Here is a 21,519-nt window from a genome sequence, read left to right as displayed (position 1 = left end):
AAACCAAAGTATTTTCTGAGAAGATCGTATGTCTCAGATACCGTTACAAATTTCTTAAACAATATTTATTTCAGGAGAGCTGGTGACCATTTCTACATAGTGGGTCCAAATTTTATTGGTTTAGAAGCAACCTACCAAACGAGCGATATCTTATTTTAAAAAAAACAACGAGAATATTTTTTAACAATAGCAACACATTACGAAAATGGTTGCTTTCCGTCGATTTTCGCGAAAGATGAAAAAAATATTGGAGATTATTTATTTAATCTTCTTTCAAACAGATGGATTCGTATTGTCAAAATAGAAGGATCTGGAGAGAGCGAACGAGGACAAAGTCAAAAAGAATCCAGTCTTTAAATCGATGGCATTAATGTTGCTGATATACTCTCATTTTGATTGTATTTATGATGTATTGCGAAACGTCTATCCGTCATCATCTCGTTGTGTAATTTGCTTTGGTTGCAAACCGGTTTCGGCGTTGTGTCATCTTCAGTGTAATTTTTTCGTTCTCATTTTTCGGCATCTCTTGGTTCTGATTCAAAAATAAAGTCAACTCTTTTACCTGCTAAATAAAAGTATCAAGCAAAACAGAATTAAATTTATTGTGTTCTATCACTTTTCACTTTTAGAACTCTTGCAAGCAGTTTCTCGCGTACGACCGCATTTCCAACGACCGCTTGGCATCGTATTTGGCAATAAAACTGTAATTTACGTTGACGATCCCGCCACAATGGAACAGTTTTTCAACGCGCCTGAATGTATAGACAAGTCGTTTTTTCAAGAGGGGTTCTGCTTGCGTCGTGGTCTTTTACACGCTAAAGGTACCTAGTAGGAACTCGAATATCAATAAGCTTAACATAACAAAAGTATGTATGTGTGTGTAGTATTTATAATATACATATGTATGTATCTCCTAAGGCGCTGCCTGGAAATCTCGTCGACGTCAGCTGGACCCGGCCTTAGGTTCTAAAGTTTTACTCAGCTTCATTGACACCTTTAATACTGTGGGCAATCAATTGGTGCATAAATTCGAAACGGAATTGCTTGGGGACAATATTCAATTCAATGTACTAGATGAAATGTTTTGCAGAGCTGTGCTCGAAGTCTCATGTCGTAAGTGTACATATACTGAGGGAAAAAAATTTAGAATAAAAAAAAACGTACTAAATTAAAAAAAAAATACGCATATGAAAGAGCGCCAACCCAACTCGTTTTTTCGATAGGAATTATGAAATCTATTGTATTTTGGGATTTAGACCATATTTTGAGAAAAATATACAAATTTACATGAGCTGTACCAATTTGAAAATACCTCCAAAAATGTAAATTTTTTATAAATAAAATTAGTTTTAAAAAATATTTTTTCCAAAACATCACTTCCGATGATAGAAGAGTTTAAGCTTAGAAGGCCTACAAAAAATTTTTTATTAATTTTACCAACGGAACAAAATAATGACATTTTTGGAGGTATTTTCAAATCAGCACAGTTCGCGTAAATTTGATTATTCCTGCGGTGACGTAACCTAATGTATATATGTAAAAAATTCCAAAACTTGTAATAAATGTTTTAATGCATTTTAGAGACAACAATGGGCACTGAAACCAACTTCACAGCTGCAGACACTCAAGGGATTGCAAGCACCTATAGCGAGTAAGAGGCTACATTTTAATAATCCCTAAGAGATTTATGCTTTTAAAAATGTGTTAATACTATATTTGTATAACCGCTTTTATTGATCAAGGCTTATGCATATATCAGCATTGAAAGGCACGAAACCCTGGCTGCAAGTGGATTTCATATTTCGTCTGCTAGATGGCAAAAACTATAAACACTGCAAAGAACTAATGAAACATTTGGAGGACTTTGTAAAAACCGTAAGTTATAAAAATGTGTTGTGATGGAAAGAAGGAAGTGGGTCGCAAACAAAGTTTATAAATACCCCGCTCCTCTAAATTAACAGCGTACTTAGAGAGAAATTGAGTAAGGCATACAAATTTTCATTCCCAACTCAACTCAACTCGTACAGGAAAAAGTACTACAGTTAAACCTCGATATATCGAAGGTGAAGGACTTGGACAAATGCTTCGTTATATATCGACCCCTAATCGCCAAAAAAGATGTAAGCAACATTTTTTCCGAAATTTTAGTTTTGATTCAGAAATACTCCTAGATTCATTTCTGTATCAAAAAGAAAATTTGGAAAACAATGTCGCTTACCTCTATTTGACGGTTAGGGCTCGAAATATCATGATCTTATTAATGGAATATCAAAACGTGGCTACAATAAGAAATACAAAATTTTTTAAAAATTCGCTATAAGTATCCTTTTTAATATCCTAATACCTTAATTATCTCCTCCGACCAGTAAACTTAATTATCTCAACTCTACCCGTCTAATTTTTTTTCGAAAGCGATGCATAGCTCTCAAAAAAAAAAAATACTTGTTTTTGGGGTGTCTCAAGGACCCAAGGGAAAGCAAAGAAATATTTTATGCTGTATGAAATCGATGTCTGTTTAATTTGGCATCAGCTTAATAAGCACTTCTTACTTTCTTATTTATTAGATCGTACAAAAAAAGCACACTGAGTGGAAGGCGGAAAGTCAGAACACACTCCCGAGCACAATTTATCCCGCTTCTAATCATGCTGAAGCCACAGTGGATTTTAAGAATGCCAAGAATATTTCCTTAGAAAATCCAGAACGAAAGCGTATTTTTATTGAGCAAATATTTCATATGGTCGATTCGGGTGAACTTCATATGGAGGATATTCTGGATGAGGCGCTATCCATGTTGATGGTGGTGAGTGGGAAATGAACTCAGTTAGTTTCCTGTTCTTATAGATATTTTTAAATATTATTTCTTCTTTGCAAGTCATTCGAAACGATTTCTACAAGTGTTCTGGTCAACGTACTGCTTTTGGCTATGCACGAGGATTGTCAGCGTAAATTACGCGAAGAAATCGCAACAACTTTTCCCAACAAATCACAAATAATCAATATTGATCCAGCGCTGTTGTTGCAAATGAAATATCTTGATGCCATCGTTTATGAATCGCTGCGCTTACTCACCACCGTACCATTCAATATGCGCGCTGTGAGTAGAGATTTTTATTTTCAACTAGCCACTGGCAGCGGTTCAACTACTCGGCGAGTCAAAGTACCAAAAGATACTGCCTTGGTATTTGATGTTTTCAATATGCAACGTGATGCCAAGTATTGGGGTGCGCATGCCAAAGAATTTCACCCAGAGCATTTTGCAACAGGAAGTGGTGGATCAGCGGAACGGCATCCTTATTCATTTGTGCCATTTGCCAAGGGATTACGTTACTGCATTGGTAAAATTGAAATTAATATGTATGTGTGCATCTGTGATTATGTAAATTAGACCGTACCTGTGTAAAAAAGTTCGGCAAGGTAATTTCGAAAAAAAAAATCAAAAACAGATTATAAATGTCGCAGATAGGACGTATAATGTAAAAAACCGATCCCTAGGGGCGGCAAAATTTTTTTTTTTCGAAATGGTCTCACAAAAATACTTTAGACTCGGGGGTATTCGGCCAACTTTTTTTGCTTGCTTGTAAGGAGATAGGTACGGTCTAATGTACATACATACAGTGACTCAAATAAGTGACCAAGTGTTGATTTTTTAAATGTTCACAATGGTATTCAACTTATTTTTTTTTCAAACTTTATACAAAATTTAGCAGAACTCTTTAGTCGGTTGAAACTTGTAGAAATTTTCTAAAGATTTAGATCAAAAAGTTTAAAATTTTGATGAAAATTTGTTGAATTTTCCTAAGTTTTGCATAAAGTTTGAAACTTTTATTTATGTGGTTTTAGTTAAAGCTTCAACAATATTTTAATACCACACGTTACTGTATATGCTTCTTATTTTTTTTTTTTAATTTTTTTTTTGTAGGGAATCGCTATTCGATGTACTTGGCTAAAATATTTCTGGTTAAATTAATTTATCACTTTGAATTTGGTACCTCAACAAAACTGAGTGATTTAGTATTTGTAAATGGCATTTCGTTGAAATTTGGAAATAGCGAAAGCATAAAATTTCAGATAAAAAGACGTAGTGACTCCAGCGGCGTATAGTTATTTCTTGTCGTCTTTAGCCATGGCTGAATTTAACCTCGAATAAACTCAGTGGTTGCACAAAGCCTTTGAAATGGTTTATCGCTATAAAAAAAATTTCACATATTTTATACTTTTCTAAATTTAAATAAATAATTAGATATGTATTAATTAAAAAAAGACTCATTATTTTCGTTAAGCTTCGACCCATCCCACCACTGCCGGCCGACCAGTCAACCCTTAATGGGACGTGCCGCGAGAAAGAGCAAGTAGGGCAGCCTTTGCACTCGCTCCAGCGTTTTGAATAGCGTGGTCTTCTCCTTTGCATTTCACCACACGAGGACTCCATGAACATGAATGGGTTTAGATTTGCTTTCTAGAGTTTTGCAGAATAAAACAATTTTGAGATTAATTTAACACTTTTTATTATTGATTGTGGAATAAGGCAGCTAAATTTGTTTTCCTTTGAACCGGCTTATAATTAAATTTTCAATTTGCCAGAAAATACAAAAAGCCGTGTCCAAACATCTATTTTAATTTACTGTTTTTTCGCTTAATATTAACACAAATTCCAACTTGTGCTGGAATGTAAATACATGTCCTTTCAAAAAATTTACAACATTGCCTTGGGCCTTATTAATTAATATTTATATACTTAGATATCTAATGCTCTAATAAAATAATAAGTCTACATACATACATACATAAGTAAGTTAATTCAGATTACCCAAATTAAGGTAAATCTAAGTTTTTGTAGTTTTTTCTGTTCGCCGGTCCGAAGAGACTAAGCAAAACAGGCAACAGAATGAGACCATGCGCTGCTCCTATTAAAACGATGCCGAGATACATGCGGAAGTAGAATACTTGAAATACTTGCGATTTGGAGAAACCCAAAACGATGATACCGGCAAACTTCGTTAGGGTAATACCCGACAGAACGCTGCTTCCAGTTACCACCAGCGCCTGCCTTGCTCGCTCCTCCTTATTACCATTCTCATTCTTATACGAACGTATTATATGTGCAACGAACTCTACACCAATGCCAATGCATACCACTAAATTCACCAGCGAAATTGCGTTCAGTGTAATATTCCACGCCCACATCATGCCGATCATATTGATCAGGATTATCAGCACCATGAATGTGACCATCAAAGCTGATGGAAAATCTAAGCCGGTGATGAGTAGTGTAACGTTGAATATAGCCAATAGTGTGATGGCGAGAGAGAAAAGCGCATCATGCCAAATGGTGAGATATTGTTCATAGAATATGAAGAAAACACAATAGGGGAAAATGGTCACGTCGTATTCGTATTCGGCAAACATTGCATTGATATCGGCGGCAATGCGACGCGCTTCACGAAGTGCCGTGTAGAATTGAACCGATGTGGTAGATGTGGTGGAATACTGCAACATGTAGGTGTCCAAAATGTCAGAATCGCCTTGCTCGTCCAGTGTATAAATGACCGCCTACGGGGGGAGGTAGAGATTAGTTAGATAAGTTAGGAGTTGAAAGAATTGCGAACAAATGACGCTTACATCCGCATACGAGGCGCGTCCTGCTTTGGCACATTCGCTATCAGGTAGATCGGATAAGAAATATGGTATGTATTTTCTGAAGGTTTCCGGCGTGGGGCGCAAACCATCTTCAGAGAATTCACGATCACAGGCCACACAATCATCGTCTTTTGAGTCTGTGAAACAATGAAATGCAAACAATTACTTTGCAAATTAAATTCTATACCACGGAGTGGGGGGGAACACTTACTGCTTGGACAGAAGGTACCATCGGTAGAGTTCACCTTACAGCAATCGCCAATGGCAAGCCAATCGATGTAATCGTCTATCCAAGAGCTAGCTGAACGCGCCAAGTAAGTGCTGTATGGAAATACATATTTATACATAAAACAAAATGTCAATAACAATTAAAAATTTATGCTTTTATTTTGAGTTTAATTTTACGCAATGTGAGCAAAAATTTTGACAGATGGTTTTTACAGATGGCCGCAATGTTACGAGGCTTACACAGTTTATGAGGCATTTACGCGTTTAGGTGAATACGCTTATTATTTTTATTCCGTTGATAAAATTTTTAAGAAATTTTATGCAGACCTTTTAAACTTAAACTTTTCCATAACATTAAATATTTTTTAAAATTAATTCTATCTATAATTCCGATGGAAAAACAGTATCGATTTTTTTTTTTTTTAATTGTGATTCACCCTAATGTAGATATATTTTGGTTTAAATTTAAAATTTGCGTGCTACTCACATTTCAGGATAAAGAGATTGCTGATAAAGCTTCACCGACACAGAATCATTATTACACTGCACGCCACCGCAAATCAGATTCTGGTGATCGCGTAGCGTGTAATTTAGGCCAGGCTTGAGCACCCAATAGACAGGCGCACCCATTGACAAAAGTTCACTCATATATTGAAAATATTTGACGACGTGCGAGTCGGTTGGCATGGACAGCTCCTGATCTAGTCCGACTTCGACAGAAGGCGCCACCATTAGCGATAAGCAAGTGACAATTGTGAATACAATTAAAACGATGATCTTGACAGATCTGTGGAATTAAATTAATCAAAAGTCTATATGATCGTACCTCATATCCAAGAACCAAAAATGTCTTACTTTGAAAACAAGAAAGGGGCATAGAAGTTCCTGAAAACCTTCTCTAATACACCAACATCTTGACCATCACTCAATTCGGGCTTTTTCGAAGTTTTAATACAACATAAAAGATCAAAACGTCCATCTTCCAAACGACGCTCATCCAGGGCCATGAAAGCGACAAAAGCTGTGAGCTGAAAGAGGAAATTTAGCAAAATAGCTGCCGCTGCGTACATTGCGAAGGTCTTAACCGCTGGCATATCCGATATGGCACCTAAAGAGAACTAAGGGTTTTAATATCGTACAATTAAGAGGCCACAGTCAACGCGGCGTGTACTTACCTATGGCGAAACAGGCAAACTCTGAACCAGCAGTCTGTAGAATCGACGGACCGACACGCGCCATCGCCTCGCCAATCGCTTCGGCTACACTATTATACTGCTTCCTATCTAAACGATGATAGGCGTGCACCATAATGAAAATATTATCCACACCAACGGCCAACACCAAAAACGGTATCACCTCAATGGCGAGCATTGTAGTGGTGACGTTCAAGTAACTCCAGAAGCCCAAACTGCAAACAACCGAAGCCAAAACGACGATAATACCGGCGATGGCGAGTACTATTTTCGATTCACGGAAGAAACCAGCACAACTGCGTATTTTACCCAACGCAATGGCAACGTAGACAAACATAACAACATAGCTAATTACAACAGTAGAAACTTCACCTTCCGAAAGCTCAACAATTGCGTCCTGGATGGATCTTTCGGCGGAAAAGGCAAATTCCATTTTGTCGCTGGTATAATTTTTGAGAAAGTCGATGAAGGTTTTCTCCCACTCCATATTGGGCTGGAGCTGTTGTTCGGTGCGACGGTTTTTGCCGATAAACGTTACCACCACGCCAGTGGCAAGCTGATAATCCGGATCTTCACTAGCTGAGACTTTCGGCATGCCGCCTACAGAAATACCAGGTTCAATGGGGCCGCCATAAGGGCCATAACAAGACTCCAACATTGGAACTCTATAGAAACATAGAGGTATCATGCAGTCAACACCTAATTCATATTCGTACATGATCGTATATATATATAGTATGTACATTAGGGTGGTCCAAAATAATTAAAATTCGAATTTTAATGCTCTCACCCCCTAGGATTATTCTATATCAAGAAAAAGTATATCCCTATTTTTGATTTTTATGGCAAAAAATATATAGAGGTCGCTCAAAGCAATCAATTTTTGGACCACCCTAATGCACATACATATATTATAGGGTACAATGCACATAGATTTCACTCACCGGAGGCAATCCTCAAGTTGATTAAGATAGTTGTTAGTGTAACCATCTGAATCTACATACTCTAAATCAAACTTATCCATATTATTTTGGAAGTAGCCAAAAATGGATTGTACTAAGCAATCATCAGTGGTCGCTTCCACTCCGGTATATAACATAGGCGCATAGCAAACATCGGCTAATGTAACACCGGTTTCTGTGGTTATTGCTTCAATTTGTTGTTGCAACGTGAAGACCTCTTTTAGGAAACTTTTTTCGAATGCTGGCCCAAATGTCAATATGCCCGTTGATGTGTTGTGTGTGAACTAAAAAGAAGAAAGCAAGTTAATACAATTAAGTACTTCCCGTTCCCGATATCTACTAAAAATATACGTGCCAAAGTTCACTTACACTCGATTGGTTAATGGGTTTGAAGAATATCTGATTGGTGCGATAGAAGGGTCCGAAACGTTCATCAAAGTAATCTTTTTCCAAACGTGTTTGACTATCTTCGCTAGCCCAAAGCTCAATTGGGTCTGTGGTGACACTTACGTATCTCATGCCATAGGATAGTCCCCCAATCACCCAGGAACAAATGGCCAAAATAAGTACGGGATTTTTCGCACAGAAATATCCCCAAGCACGAAAAGCCTTAGAGAGTATAGTATTCACGCAGCTAAAACCCGCGCAACAGCTTGAAATCTTGATTTTCGGTTTGCAGATATTCAGTGAGCCGCATAGTATGAACACCATGACGAGTGCGCCGAATGCGAGGGAGACTATGAAAGTAACGCCATAAAGTCCGGCTATCATAAAGCTTTCTGCCTGCCCAGTAGGAGCGTCCATATAGGGACAGGAGGCACTGCAATCAACACATGAGCACGCAAATGCGCCATCATAGGCTTCCGAACAATTTTTCGCTGGTACAACCAGTCGTGGTAGCTCGCTTGTTTCATTTAAAAACTCGTAATTTATGGGGAATGGTACATAATCACTCAAAGTTGGGTCACCCATGAAGATGTACCATTTGCGATGATCGCAGGTCTTTGCGTTATATGCGCCACATGCTAGATCCATGGCTGGACGACCCGTCTGTGTGTGTTGAATGCCCGCGCAACTATCGTAGACTAGCTCTACGGACGCATCATCGATACGGTAATCGATTTCCTCAATATATTCATGATCATCGTACGTCTCATTATAGGGTACCAAAAAGAGGCTATGATTCTGCGCGCAGGTCAAGCCACAAATTGAGTAGGCCATATTGTAAACGCAGGTGGGACAGCGGGAGAAGACACCGTCGATTTGTGATAAACCCGATTCCATTGTGCGCAGCTGAGCAGCGTCACAGCAGAGCAGGAGAGGTTCTATATATATAGAACATAAGTGTAGAAATGTAAATTTTGAGCTTTATAAGTATAAGATTCGAAATAAAAATAATTTATTTTGTTGTATCGCATTTTACCATCGGGGTCCGAAGACTTGTATTCAGCATACCAAAGTGGGCAGCGTCGTTTAAAAATCGCTTCAGCGCTGGTATCATTCAATGGTTGCGGTGGACTATTGACAGCTTTGTTAAGCCAATGCTGCCCAACCGCGTGACTCTGGCCATACCAAATGCAATGTGGCTCCTCATCCTCAGCTGCGGTGGTAAAGTTTAACACCCATGTTGAGGCAATTATCAGCCATAACGAAACAAATAACACCGTCTTCTCTGCAAGAATAGAAATAGATGCCGCTGTGAATAAAAATTTTGAATGTGCAGGAGCATTTGCACAGAATACAACTCAAATGCGTGGATTAAACTGATATTGTGTTGGCATCAAAAAAAAAAAAAAACAACTAAGCATATGCCATGTTATTACCAAAACCCACTTAGGAGCCTAAGAGCTCATATCAACTACTCTACACTGAGGGAAATAATGCATAGTAAAAATGAATACCTTATATTTGATTATCGTCTAAAAATGTTCGTATACAAAAATATTATTTTCATACCGAAATTTAGCACGTACGTATTTGAAGCCTTTGAAATACTGTATATGTAATTGTAAATATGAGACATATAATTTCATACATTTTTCTATTTATTTTTGATTATTTCCTACTTTTTCGCTCATTGGTAAAAAATTATGATTGCGATTATGTTTGTAAGTAATCAATTATTGAGTAATCATTTAAAAGGTGCAAATAACGGTATTTAATAATTAAATTGTTGCCTTACAAACACTATCTAATTAATAATCATTATTTAATAGGTCTGGTTTGAATTAAATTTTTTTTCTCAGTGTAAAGTAGAGCTCCCATTTAAATATGTGAATTCACAGCTTTCACTCCATTTTGCAACCTAATGTGAACAACCGTACTTCTTTCGGAAGTATAGTACTTTTAGCTTTTAGCTCTTTTATTTTGTACATCGAAGTACAGTCTTCTTCTTCTTAGCGATATCTTGTACTTCAGTTCCTGGACTTCGCCGATCTTCTGGATGATCGTCACATGGCCTGGGCAATAAATTCGTTCGAACCATTAACGCAGCTGCATAGGGTCCTGAAGATGTCGTGCAATTGGTTCAAACCTATTTATGCGAACTGCGAGAGGACCGGGTACATCCTCAAGGCTTGGAGGGTAGTCAGTGTTGCGTTCATACCGAAAGCCGGAGAGGGCTCTCATGTTGCTAAAAACGCTAGAGAGGCCTGTACTTAATAAACGCAGTTCCTCGTGACTGTCTTTCAAGAGTCCAATGGTGACGGGGGCTCTGACGGGCCATTGTGCGATTGGTATTCACGCGGTAAGACTAGGAAATTTAACTGATCCTTTTGCATCAGCTGTCAAGAGGAAGATAAAGCGAAATCACCTCCACACTTTCTTTTAGTCTGTGCAACCTTCGCAAGGATAAGGAATTTTCGCTCGCAATTCTGAAATACAACTGAGCTCTCAGGGATTGAAATTATCCGCATTCGTAATTTCATGATCGGCTCGCGGCGTTAACCTAACCTGTACTTCTTTGAAATATGAAATAGTAGGTCACATAATGCATACTTCTGCTCATGATTTATAAATATACTACATAAAATGCACTTATGTATATGCCATAAATGATAAGAACAATAAATAGGCCAATAACTCCTACTTGAGTATATTACATATACACATAAAGAAAAAGAAAAAAGCAATTTAACGGTAAGATTTATCACTGGTGTCAAGCGTTTATCATAGCTTCGATCGAATTAGGCCTTTTCATCTGACATGTTTCTGATTACTTATTTATGTACTGTTATGCGCACAAAAGTTAATAAATATGTTAGCAATATTGCTTTCATATACACATACTTGTCATTTTTTTTTTGTTTTTATGCAGCTTTGCAAAATTTTGTTATTAAAGGACGCCGCGAATACTCTGCTTTAATCCTTAGCGCAGCCGAATATAATTTCACTCAATGCATTTCCGACTTTATTCAACGTTTACGTCTAATTTAACGCCCGTCTTAGCAACGACTAAGTTCACTGCTGGACATAAGTGGTCTAATCAAGCATTTAAATCTTATATCGAAAAGGCCTGTATGTACATATGTCCAATTTTTTTCGAAGCGTCACTTATACATAATCAATTGATTAGATTTTATTAATTGCCGATTTAACACCTGCAACAAGGTTTTTTTTATGATTAATTGGCTGTTATCGGCTGATTTAAATGGTTAGAGCAAAAAATATGTACATGAATAATCCAAAGCCATCGAATGCCATCTGGTTAATGGTTTTAAAGCATACATACATACATATGTACATTAGACTGCATCATCAAAAAAAGTTGCGGTTTTTCCGCCGGGAGTACAAAATTTATTATATTTTAAGACGTCCACCAAAATATTTCGGATAAATATTAAGATTTCAGCGAGCGGGACCGGTTTGAAAATACCTCCAGAAATGGAGTTTTTATAGATAAAAATAGTTTCTTAAAGCACATTTTGAAAGAACTCCCCTCAGATGACAAAACAGATTAGGCTTAAAAAATCTGCATAAAAATCTTTTCAACGGAATCGTAATAATGAGATTTATGATGCTGTTTTTTTGACTTTTTTCAAAGATTGATTTACGAAAAACTTAAATAACTGGGCTAAAACTGTTCTGATTAAGACTTATGGCATCTCGGTAGAAAGGCATTTTCGCACTATTTTTATTTATGTACAGAAAAAGTCATTCGTGTTCCATTTTTTGTTTGTTTTTAAATACCAACACATCTTAATTCAACTTGGCATGATGTTCGTTCATCCCACCTTTCTCTTTCATCCTTTGAATGAGCTTATTAGCAAAGAAAAAAAGGGTGAGAAAACAGCTTTCCAATGATACCTCACAAGTCTAAACCGGAAGAGTTTAGGTTCAGTTATTCAAGAAGTTTAGGTTCAGTTATACCAATCTTTGAAAAAAGTTAAAAACAGTATCGAAAATCTCATTATTACGATTCCTTTCAAAAATTTTTAAAATTTTTTTTTTTTATATTTTTATGTAAATTTTTTACGCTTGAACCGTTTTGTCATTTGAGGGGATTTTTAAAAAAAAAAACATCTTTAAGAAACAATTTTTATTCATAAAAAACTCAATTTTTCGATGTATTTTCAAATTAGGCCAGCTCGCTTAAATCTTAATATTTTTCCGAAATATTTTGCGGGACGTCTTGAGATATAATAAATTTTATAATTCGAATGGAAAATAAGAACCGATTTTTTTTTTGTATGGGGAGTGATTTAGTCTAATGTACATATAAGTATTGCACTTTCGGTAAAGCATGTAAGCTTTAAGGGATCTAACTGTAATTTCATTACTTTTAGTTTCAGCTAACAAAAAGGCGATTTGCACATACATACATGTCAATGTATGTATGTATGTATGTAACCGAATATTTATTTAATTGTTACAACAAGCCGGTGTTTTAAAGTAATGCCGTTCGTTTATAAGTAAATGTACATAAGCATAAAACATGCATACTCACATACATATCTACTCCCTTATCAGCTAAAATTCAGGTGTTTTAATGGGCAATAATTGCTTCACATATGCACATGCTTGCATGTGGACATATACGTACATACATACATATAAATATGCCAAAAATATTTGAGATAAGTTAGTTACTTTGCTACTGTGTCATTCACTGTGTTTATTTTATGGATAGACTAATGAATGGCACCCTGAAATTGTGCATATGGAAACTGTGCGTGCATACGAAATAATGCAAATGAAAAAAACCCGAAATAGTGCATATATGCACAGTTTCGACTCAAAACCGAAATAGTGCATACATTAATACGAACTTCTTTCTGCGTAGGCGGCCTTCGGTCATGTTTGATAAAAACTGTTTTATGAAAAAAATGCAAGTTTTTTATACAAAATATAAATTTGTACGAATGTCCGTATTACTCACTAAAATCCTTTTACAACTTAAAAATAATTGTTACGGCATAGAATCAGTTACACTTTACAATAAAACACAGCGTTAAAACTCTGTAGAGAAACAAAAATGGTAGTCGTAGATGGGGCCTTGCTATATTCAGGTAACGTTATGTGTGTATTTAAATTTTCTAATTTTATTTTGCTCTATTCTGTATATTTACTTTTTCATACTATTTTTTTCTACTTACAAACGGCTTCCAAGAATTATAATATTTTGAATTTAACAACGTACAATTGCCCCACGGTGCACAGTGGTCTGAGTCCCAAATACAGGTGGAAAGGTCGGAAAATCGAACTCTTTTTAACCGACTTCCAAAAAAGGAGGAGGTTATCAGTTCGTCGGAATCTCTTTTTTTTATTTTTTATTTTTTTTTATTTTTTTTATTTTTTATGTATGTTACCGCATAACTTTGCACCACGTCAACCGAGAATTCTTTTTGCAACGGAAAGGTAGTCCCATACTAATTTGGTTTAGATCCGATCATTGGATCATGAAATATATAGATATATATATATTTTTTTTAAGTCGGTTTTTTTTTTGCTAAAAATTACTTGTTTAATTTTTTTTGTATTCTTATGTTTGTTTATATCATATCAGTATGTTAACTTGATTTACACATTATAAGAGGGTGTAAACTATTTTATTCTATTTCCAATGTTTGTAAATTTGTATATTACAAATTTCAAAATGTCAAAAGATAAATTGTGCGAGTTAGTTCGAAAAATTATTTATGGGAGAATATTTAATAAGTTTTAAGCTTTCCATAACCATTAAGACTTTTTTACATTTTGCCCTGCTTTTTTTCCAGCGCATTTTGAGACATTTTTAAATATTAATAACTGCCATAAGAAGTACTACCTTTACTCCTATTCGAAGCCTACACAGAAGATAACGACGAATTTTACTTTCAATCTATCTTTCTAATCTTCATTATTGATAAAATTTCTTACCAATTCGACTATTCAAACCACGGTTGCTTAGTGTGTTATCGTGTGAAAAATTACAAAACTAAAATTTTATTCACAATGAAATGCTTTATAGTTTAACTATACAAAACCAATTATCTGACATTACAATCTCTTAGCTCACTTTATTTTAAAAGTCTTTCCAAATCCATTGCAATTTCAAAATTCGAAATTAAGATTCGAGATTCGTAATTAGCGATCCCAAAAACCCCAAAATACCCTGTTTCGATAAAGTTTACTGATTTCTTCATTTTTGTGCTCGCCATATTGGATCCGCCAATTTGAATTTTTTGACTTCAGATTCGTACTCAGCGACCCCAATAATACTAGGTATATAGAAACAAAGTGGTGTCAAATTGTGTTAAAGCGTGTTTGAGCAATTAGCTTTGTCCATCTAGATTTGGATTTCAGACCACTGTGCCGCGATTTCAACGAGGCTCCCCTCGTATGCACATTCTCAATGTGCGAAAATTTGTATTCGTTTTGCGGTAGCCCCCAAATATTTCTGAAGTTGGTAGGGTGGAACTAACGCTTCGCGAGACTATCTCTAAATTTTTCTGCAGCAAAATTTTAGTTGAAAATATCAAACATAAACGCAAGTTACTTCAAAAATACCCAACCCTGCAAAATGTTGCTCGGAATCAGTCTCCATGGGGTATAATTGGGCATAGGGATGGGTAGTGGGAGTTAAAATTCGATTTTTCCCATATTTCGAACATTTCCCAGTGATTCGATTATACGATTCGAAATTCGGCAATTTTCAACAATTTTTTTCACTGAAAATTTAAAAGTTTTTTATTTGAATTTGATATGGAAACTGATAAAGAAATCATTTTCCACTTAAATTGCTTTCGTGAAACAGACAGTAAGAAAGATAACTTAAATCAAAAAAAATATTGAATTGAACCTATATTAGTGTGATTACTTATCCGTATTGCTCTAAATAGCTTCACAATAAAGAAGTTTTTTTTTTGCAAATAATACAAAACAAGGAACGAAATAAAAATTTATCTAAGTAAATAAACGCTGCCGCGACTTAAAAATAAAAACCAAAAAAATATCGAAGAATTTACCAAACGTATTTTTTTAAGTATCAATAATGACATCGTATGATTTTGAGAGTTTTTTTTCTAAATAAAGACGAAATGTTTACGAATGTTTACGAAAAGTTGTTTTTTCCCCATTTAAAAACTTTGAACGCTTTGAGCGACATCCAAATATTTTTTGATTTCAAAATAAAAAAATAAGGGTATATTTTTTCGTTATACAATTGAAAGCATACAAATTCCGACTTTACTTTTATATGTACATGCATTTTTGGACCACCCTAGTGTGCATACATGATTACTCAAAGGCACAGGGTACCGTAATTTCTTAAATTTCTCTCAGCAGAAATCAGAGAGCTGTTTGCGTCTCAGCTATTTTGAAGAGCCTAAAAAGAGGCAACGAATTTCGCATTTAAACTTTTACCGTCAACTGCGGAAATGATATTACGGATGAGAAGTCCCTGGGTGTGTTATTTGTTTTCAGCGTCTCAGGGAAGAAAATTTGTATGTTTATCATAAAATTAATATTTTTTATTAACATCTTTACAAATAATTAAAAAATATTTCGCTACTTAAATCATAACATGTAGCAAAAAATAATTACATAAATATTTGTAGAATTTTCTGTTGACTAAAAGTATCAAAGTTAAATTATTTATGCACACAAACATGTGCTGCGATAGTAGCAAAACTCAAAATGACATTGTTTGCAACTTGTATACTTACTTATTTATTTTCAATAATTTTCATTTTAAATATAGTTCGATCTATAACAGGAACTACATAAATAAAAATTTCAAAGCTTGCACAATGTTTACAAAAATTAATCAAGCTTAAAGAAAAATTGCATCAAAAATTTAAATTTTTAGAAAATTTTCAAGGATGCAAGGATTTGTAGCCCATCCAATTTTAAAGTGCAAGTTTCAAATCCCTACAAATTACCATTGATTTTTTAGATTTTTTGTGTTTGTCAAGGGTGTCAATTTTGAAATTTTGATGTAATTTTTTTTTAAGTTTGATTAATTTATGTTAAATTTGCGCAAACTTTGAAACTGTTATTTATGTGGTTTCCGTTATGGATCAAACTGTATTTTATATGAAAATTATTAAAAATAAATAAATAAAATAAATTTTTTGACCACAATATAAAAACCAAAACATATAACAGATAAACTTATTATATAAAACATGTATGCGGGGTACTTAAGTATACGATATTTATGAAATAGATTGTAAAATAGCACACACGCTAAAGGTAAAATCAATATTTATATGGGTAAGTATGTATATACACTTATGTACAAACAAAATGGCAATCGCAATAGTTATACAAAATGCACAAAGATAATAAAAACTTAAAATATTTATCCTAAGTTAGACTGAGCTAAACGAACCACAACCTACTTAAGTACATCACAGCGTTACTACTGCTGCTTGGCTGGCCGACAAAACTACGCGTATAATAATTTGCCACACACTTAAAAAACAAGCCTATCAAATTTAAATACATATACATAAAATAAATATAGCTGCAGTCTATGTGTTTAACGCTCTCCTTCGTAAGCCTCATTGAAGTGCCCATTTCCTCTATTGCCGATGTAGGTCTCTCGCTCGGCTTCTCTTTGCTTGGAGATATTGGGCGTAACCACTACTTGATTAGCTTCAGGATCCTCGCCGTGCTCCACATATTTGTATGGAATAGTGAGTAAGACGAAAATGAACATGTCGACAATCATAAGTGCGGCAAAAAGCGCAAATTCGGCAGCCTAAAGTGATCGAATTTTGTTAGCTAAGAACTGCGACGAACAAAAGACTTAAGAAGCAAACCTGTGAGTCGAAGAATTTCAGTTCAGCAATAACAACTACCAACATATTGCCGATGGAGACGGACAGTAGCCAGCAGGCCTGCAGGACGGACGTCATACTCGGTGGCGCCTGCGTATATGAAAATTCCAAACCCGTCACGGAGAACATGATTTCGGCTGCTGTGATGACGATGATCTGCGGTAGTTGCCACATAATATGAATGCTATTGGGCGGTGTGATGATGTGCGATTTTGAGGTCTACAAAAGCAAAAGAAAGTTATTAATGCACAATTAAAACAAAAAAAAACAATTGTCATACATGGCAAAAAGTCATTTGATACTCACAAAACCATCTCTGGCATTGCCATGCACCAGCAGCGCATATACACCGCCACCCTTCGTATTTATGCTTGCGATTTTCTTGTTCGCCACTTGCAACTCGCTTTCACCATTTGCAACATTCACCACTTGGGTGGCATTGCGAAAGACCAATGGCACTGCCGTCTCTACTGCGTCGGTTAAAGTGATGGCACTCTCCTTGTCCGGCACATTCAATAGCACGCGTACAATTGGATTACCCAGCTTTGGCTTAGCCGATGAGTCTACGAACTCTTGCATACCTTCGCCAGAGAGAAAGTAGCTCGTCTCCTTGCCAGGTGTCAGTCGGAAAATGCCCGAAAAGTTATTGCAGCGATCGCTTGCCGACGTTGCGTTGAATGGATAAAGAAGTGGCTGTGCCACGGACAACGTCTTGCCCTCCCACAGGCCAAGCGGTTCAACAACACTTGGACGATTCGGTAGCTCTGTGGCAAAGCGATAGGCACAAGGCATACCATTGTAGATGCGCAAATTAGCCTCGAGCGCCGCCGGTGGCATTGGATCAACCTCATTCAGTTTGACTTCGAGGAAGGCAGAGAGCAGGAAAGCAACGGCAGCCAATAGACCGCCAAGTGTGAGCTTTTGCAATGGTCGCTTAATGCCCAGCTTTGCCAATATCGGATAGAGTACATAGGTGAACAGCGGAATCATGCCCAGAATGAGTAATGGGTTGACAACTTGCATCTGATCTGGCTTTATTACATAACCGAATGTTTCACCATCCATACGCTGCGCCTGGAATGTCCAACGTGAGCCCTGCTGATCGAAAAGTGCCCAAAAGACGGGGAATGGCAAAAACAGCACTAGAATCTTCAGCAAAACCTTGGTGTCGGCCACCATCTTTTGACCCGAAGTCGGCTCTGCATAATCCAGCCAGTGCTTGCGTGGGTTCGTCTGACGCTCACGTCGCCAACCGCCAATGGCATCGGAAATGCATTTCGATACGCCGAATATCATATTGCCAGCAGGTGGCTTAACAACATACAATTTCCGGCCAGCAACAAAGATCACTACGGAGAGCAACATCAGCACAGCTGGCACACCGAAGGCCAATGAAAAACAATTTTTATCACCGAAGCAGTGCACATCCTCACGCAGGATGGGTGTGATTGTGGTGGAGATGGTGGATCCAGCATTAATGGCGAAATAAAAAAGCGAAAAGAAGGTGGCCAGTTGTTTCGCTTGTTCGGGCATGCGGAATTGATCGCCGCCGAAGGCTGAAACGCACGGCTTAATTCCACCGGTGCCGAGCGCGATCAACGTCAGACCGAGTATGGTGATTTCTCTACAAAATAATAGAATTCGAAAATTTAGTATTTTGAGACTTTGCTGAAATTGAGATGTGCTCCATCTGCAATACTCACTTCACGGGTAGGTGCAGCAATGGAATAGCGCCCAGCGACACAATCACGCCACCCAAGGCATACACCATAGACAAATATAGAATGGTTCGGAATTTCCCCAACCAGCTGTCGGCGATAATGGCGCCAACTATCGGAAACAAATACACCAACATGGAGAATATGTGGAAGAGCACAGTCGCCGTATCCTTGTCGTAGTGCAATTTTGTGGTGAGGTACAGCACGAGAATCGCTAATAAAAAAGGGAAAAGTTAATAAAAATAAATGTTTTCGTATTGGGTGAAAGTAAGCAGAGTTCATTGACTGATTCTTACTTCGCAATCCATAGTAATTGAAGCGTTCACAGAACTCATTGCTGATAATGAATGCCACCGATTTGGGATACTCCGTTGGCTGCAGAGAAAAAAAGAATAACAAAGTGATAAAGAGAGTTCTTTTTTTTGGGTAGTTAATATATATTGCTAAGAGTGTGTGTATGTATGTCAACAGTCAAGTAATGGTAAAAGACAATAAGTATGCACATACATATAAACATTTGTTGGGGTAAACAATTTTCTGTTTTTGCAATTTGCTTGGTGCGAGGCGCACAAAAATGTGGTATTTTATAACAATTAAAACTGGTTTCGGTACTTGTGACCAAATGTTGACTGGCAATGAATGATGAAAACAGTGGCAAATCTTACAATGAAACGAAAAAAATTTATTTGCACAACAGCGGCACGCATACATATGTATGATTATATCTTAAATAAAAAAAAGTATTGTTGTTGATGTTGGCAAGTTGATGATTGATTGCCAGATATGTGAATAATTGAATGTAGCTGATAAATGGCGAAAAAAAATTAAAATTTGGTGATCACACATTTTTACTTTGCGTTTGTGCCAGCTCCTCGTACAAACTGTGGTCTAAAGTTATACAGCACCTACAAATGGTAGACGCTTTTTCAAAGCAGAAATGCAATCGAGGGTTTGTCATTAACTATCGAGGTTTAGTAAAACCGCAAAACACTAGGCTAGCTCGGTATGCAAAATGTTAGTTCTTCCTAATTCTTTTAATTACAATGTCTGAACACAAAAAAAAAATATGAATAATGAGCTTCGATTAAAACATATTTGCAGCTACTAGTATTTCTACCTTACAAGTGCATGTGTCAGCATGTCTCATTATTGCTTGATGGAATAATTGGCAAATCTAATTACAAAAGCTGATTACAAACGTAATGCAATAGAAATTTTCCTATTTCTAACAACAGATGGATTTAAATACAAATCAGAAGGGTAAAACGTTGACGGATTTAGATGGAAAACTAATTAAATATTTACATATACACAAGTATAAACTTGCTATGTGAGCTTTTCATAACCGCAGCAGTAAATCACTCATACAACAACAACTAGCACTTGTATTAACCGCGCAACAAACACTGTGTTTCATTGAAACAAAATTCCAAAAAACATTTTTCACAACTTTACAACGAAATTAGATATTTTTTCTCTTTTGCGAGACAATTTTCTCACTTCGGTTTGCTAGGCATCTCAACGGCTCAAAAACGCCCAAGCCAAGCTCTTTTTTGCAAATACACACATGTACGTGTACATATGTATGTATGTACATTAAACCAGTGAACACTCAATTTCAGCACCAAAAAATGTAACCCAATGAAAACTAAAACAAAACCTAGCCCCTGTAAAATTTTAAGCTTTTGTTAAAAAGGTGCTTTATATTCACAACTTTGAATGCGCGTAAAAACTTCCTATAACTTTCGAAATGAAAATATTGCATAACTTGAAAGACTTAAGGCGAATTAATGCACATAAAATAGGCGTAAATGAATGCTTTGCCTTAAACAAAAAGTACATAAAACTACTTTTTTCAAGTTATTAATTAATAATTCGGAAAGTTGTCAATAAACTTTCAAATTGTATGAACTTAGGTGTGCTAGTAATAATATGGATCTTCGCCTTTCGTTCTGAATTTGAGTTTAATTTGGCCTTCATAATCCGTTTTTATTAATGTTGGACTGTAATGCTTCTATTTACGTAACTATTTTGCATGTTAATTTCAATAAAATCCGACCATAATTACAATATTTAGAACTGTAGTACTTTATCAACTTTGGCGTTATCCATTGAGTCAATAGTATACAAGTATTTACCTTTCAGTAACCAAAACGTTTCCTAAATTTAATTCGATTTGCATTATATATCTGTATATATGCAAATAATACCACAGCGGCCAATAGTGTGCTAAATGCACTATTTTTGCGACAAATTTGAATCTGTCGAGAACTAGGACAAAAAGCGAAATAAATGTAACGTTATTGTAATTTATTTTGAGATGGAAAATTCAGAAAAAATAATCTCGTTGGGTTAAAAATTACATTGACTTTCAGAAATAGAGGCTATTCTTTTTTGCTTTTTTGATCATAAAGCAGTATGCAAGGAACTTACATATATTTGTGCCGTTCTTCCGTCTCAAGGAATCAGCGTTCATTGTCGAATAAATCGAAAAACACATCTTAAGCTTTTTTTTTT

The 21,519-nt window shown here is 36.1% G+C and overlaps 3 protein-coding genes across 4 annotated transcripts in view; 1 reads left to right on the top strand and 2 right to left on the bottom strand.

Moving 5' to 3' along the window:
- Positions 1-407: 407 nt before the first annotated feature.
- LOC118734434 (probable cytochrome P450 318a1) lies at positions 408-4,181 on the top strand. Its single transcript, XM_036464155.1, has 9 exons — positions 408-445; positions 550-575; positions 630-821; positions 919-1,113; positions 1,582-1,651; positions 1,743-1,875; positions 2,565-2,801; positions 2,874-3,336; positions 3,921-4,181. Exons 1-9 carry the CDS (start codon positions 408-410, stop codon positions 4,100-4,102), a joined length of 1,536 nt encoding a protein of 511 aa, XP_036320048.1. The 3' UTR covers positions 4,103-4,181.
- Positions 4,182-4,744: 563 nt separating this feature from the next.
- On the bottom strand, positions 4,745-10,506 carry LOC118734433 (NPC intracellular cholesterol transporter 1 homolog 1b; the record flags this gene model as incomplete). Its single annotated transcript, XM_036464154.1, is given in 10 exon segments — positions 4,745-5,551; positions 5,621-5,775; positions 5,850-5,959; positions 6,354-6,653; positions 6,722-6,974; positions 7,042-7,724; positions 8,004-8,305; positions 8,391-9,346; positions 9,445-9,717; positions 10,395-10,506. Coding segments are annotated over 10 exon segments (3,882 nt in total).
- A 5,558-nt stretch (positions 10,507-16,064) lies between these two features.
- Positions 16,065-21,519, bottom strand: part of LOC118733004 (peptide transporter family 1) — an 11,098-nt gene continuing 5,643 nt past the window's right edge. For both annotated transcript variants that reach the window (XM_036462152.1, XM_036462151.1), the window contains exons 2-6: positions 19,299-19,377; positions 18,988-19,216; positions 17,591-18,908; positions 17,267-17,503; positions 16,065-17,205 (exon numbers count right to left, since the gene is read on the bottom strand). In XM_036462152.1, the coding sequence (XP_036318045.1) occupies positions 16,984-17,205; positions 17,267-17,503; positions 17,591-18,908; positions 18,988-19,216; positions 19,299-19,377 (2,085 nt within the window). In that variant the 3' untranslated portion in view covers positions 16,065-16,983. The remainder of the gene's footprint in view (positions 17,206-17,266; positions 17,504-17,590; positions 18,909-18,987; positions 19,217-19,298; positions 19,378-21,519) is intronic.

This window comes from Rhagoletis pomonella, unplaced genomic scaffold, assembly GCF_013731165.1.
Source record: "Rhagoletis pomonella isolate Grant_MI unplaced genomic scaffold, Rhpom_1.0 Rhpom_scaffold_00002, whole genome shotgun sequence".
NCBI lineage: Eukaryota > Metazoa > Arthropoda > Insecta > Diptera > Tephritidae > Rhagoletis > Rhagoletis pomonella.
Note: the sequence above shows the minus strand (reverse complement) of the source record. Positions and strands in the feature narration are given on the sequence as shown.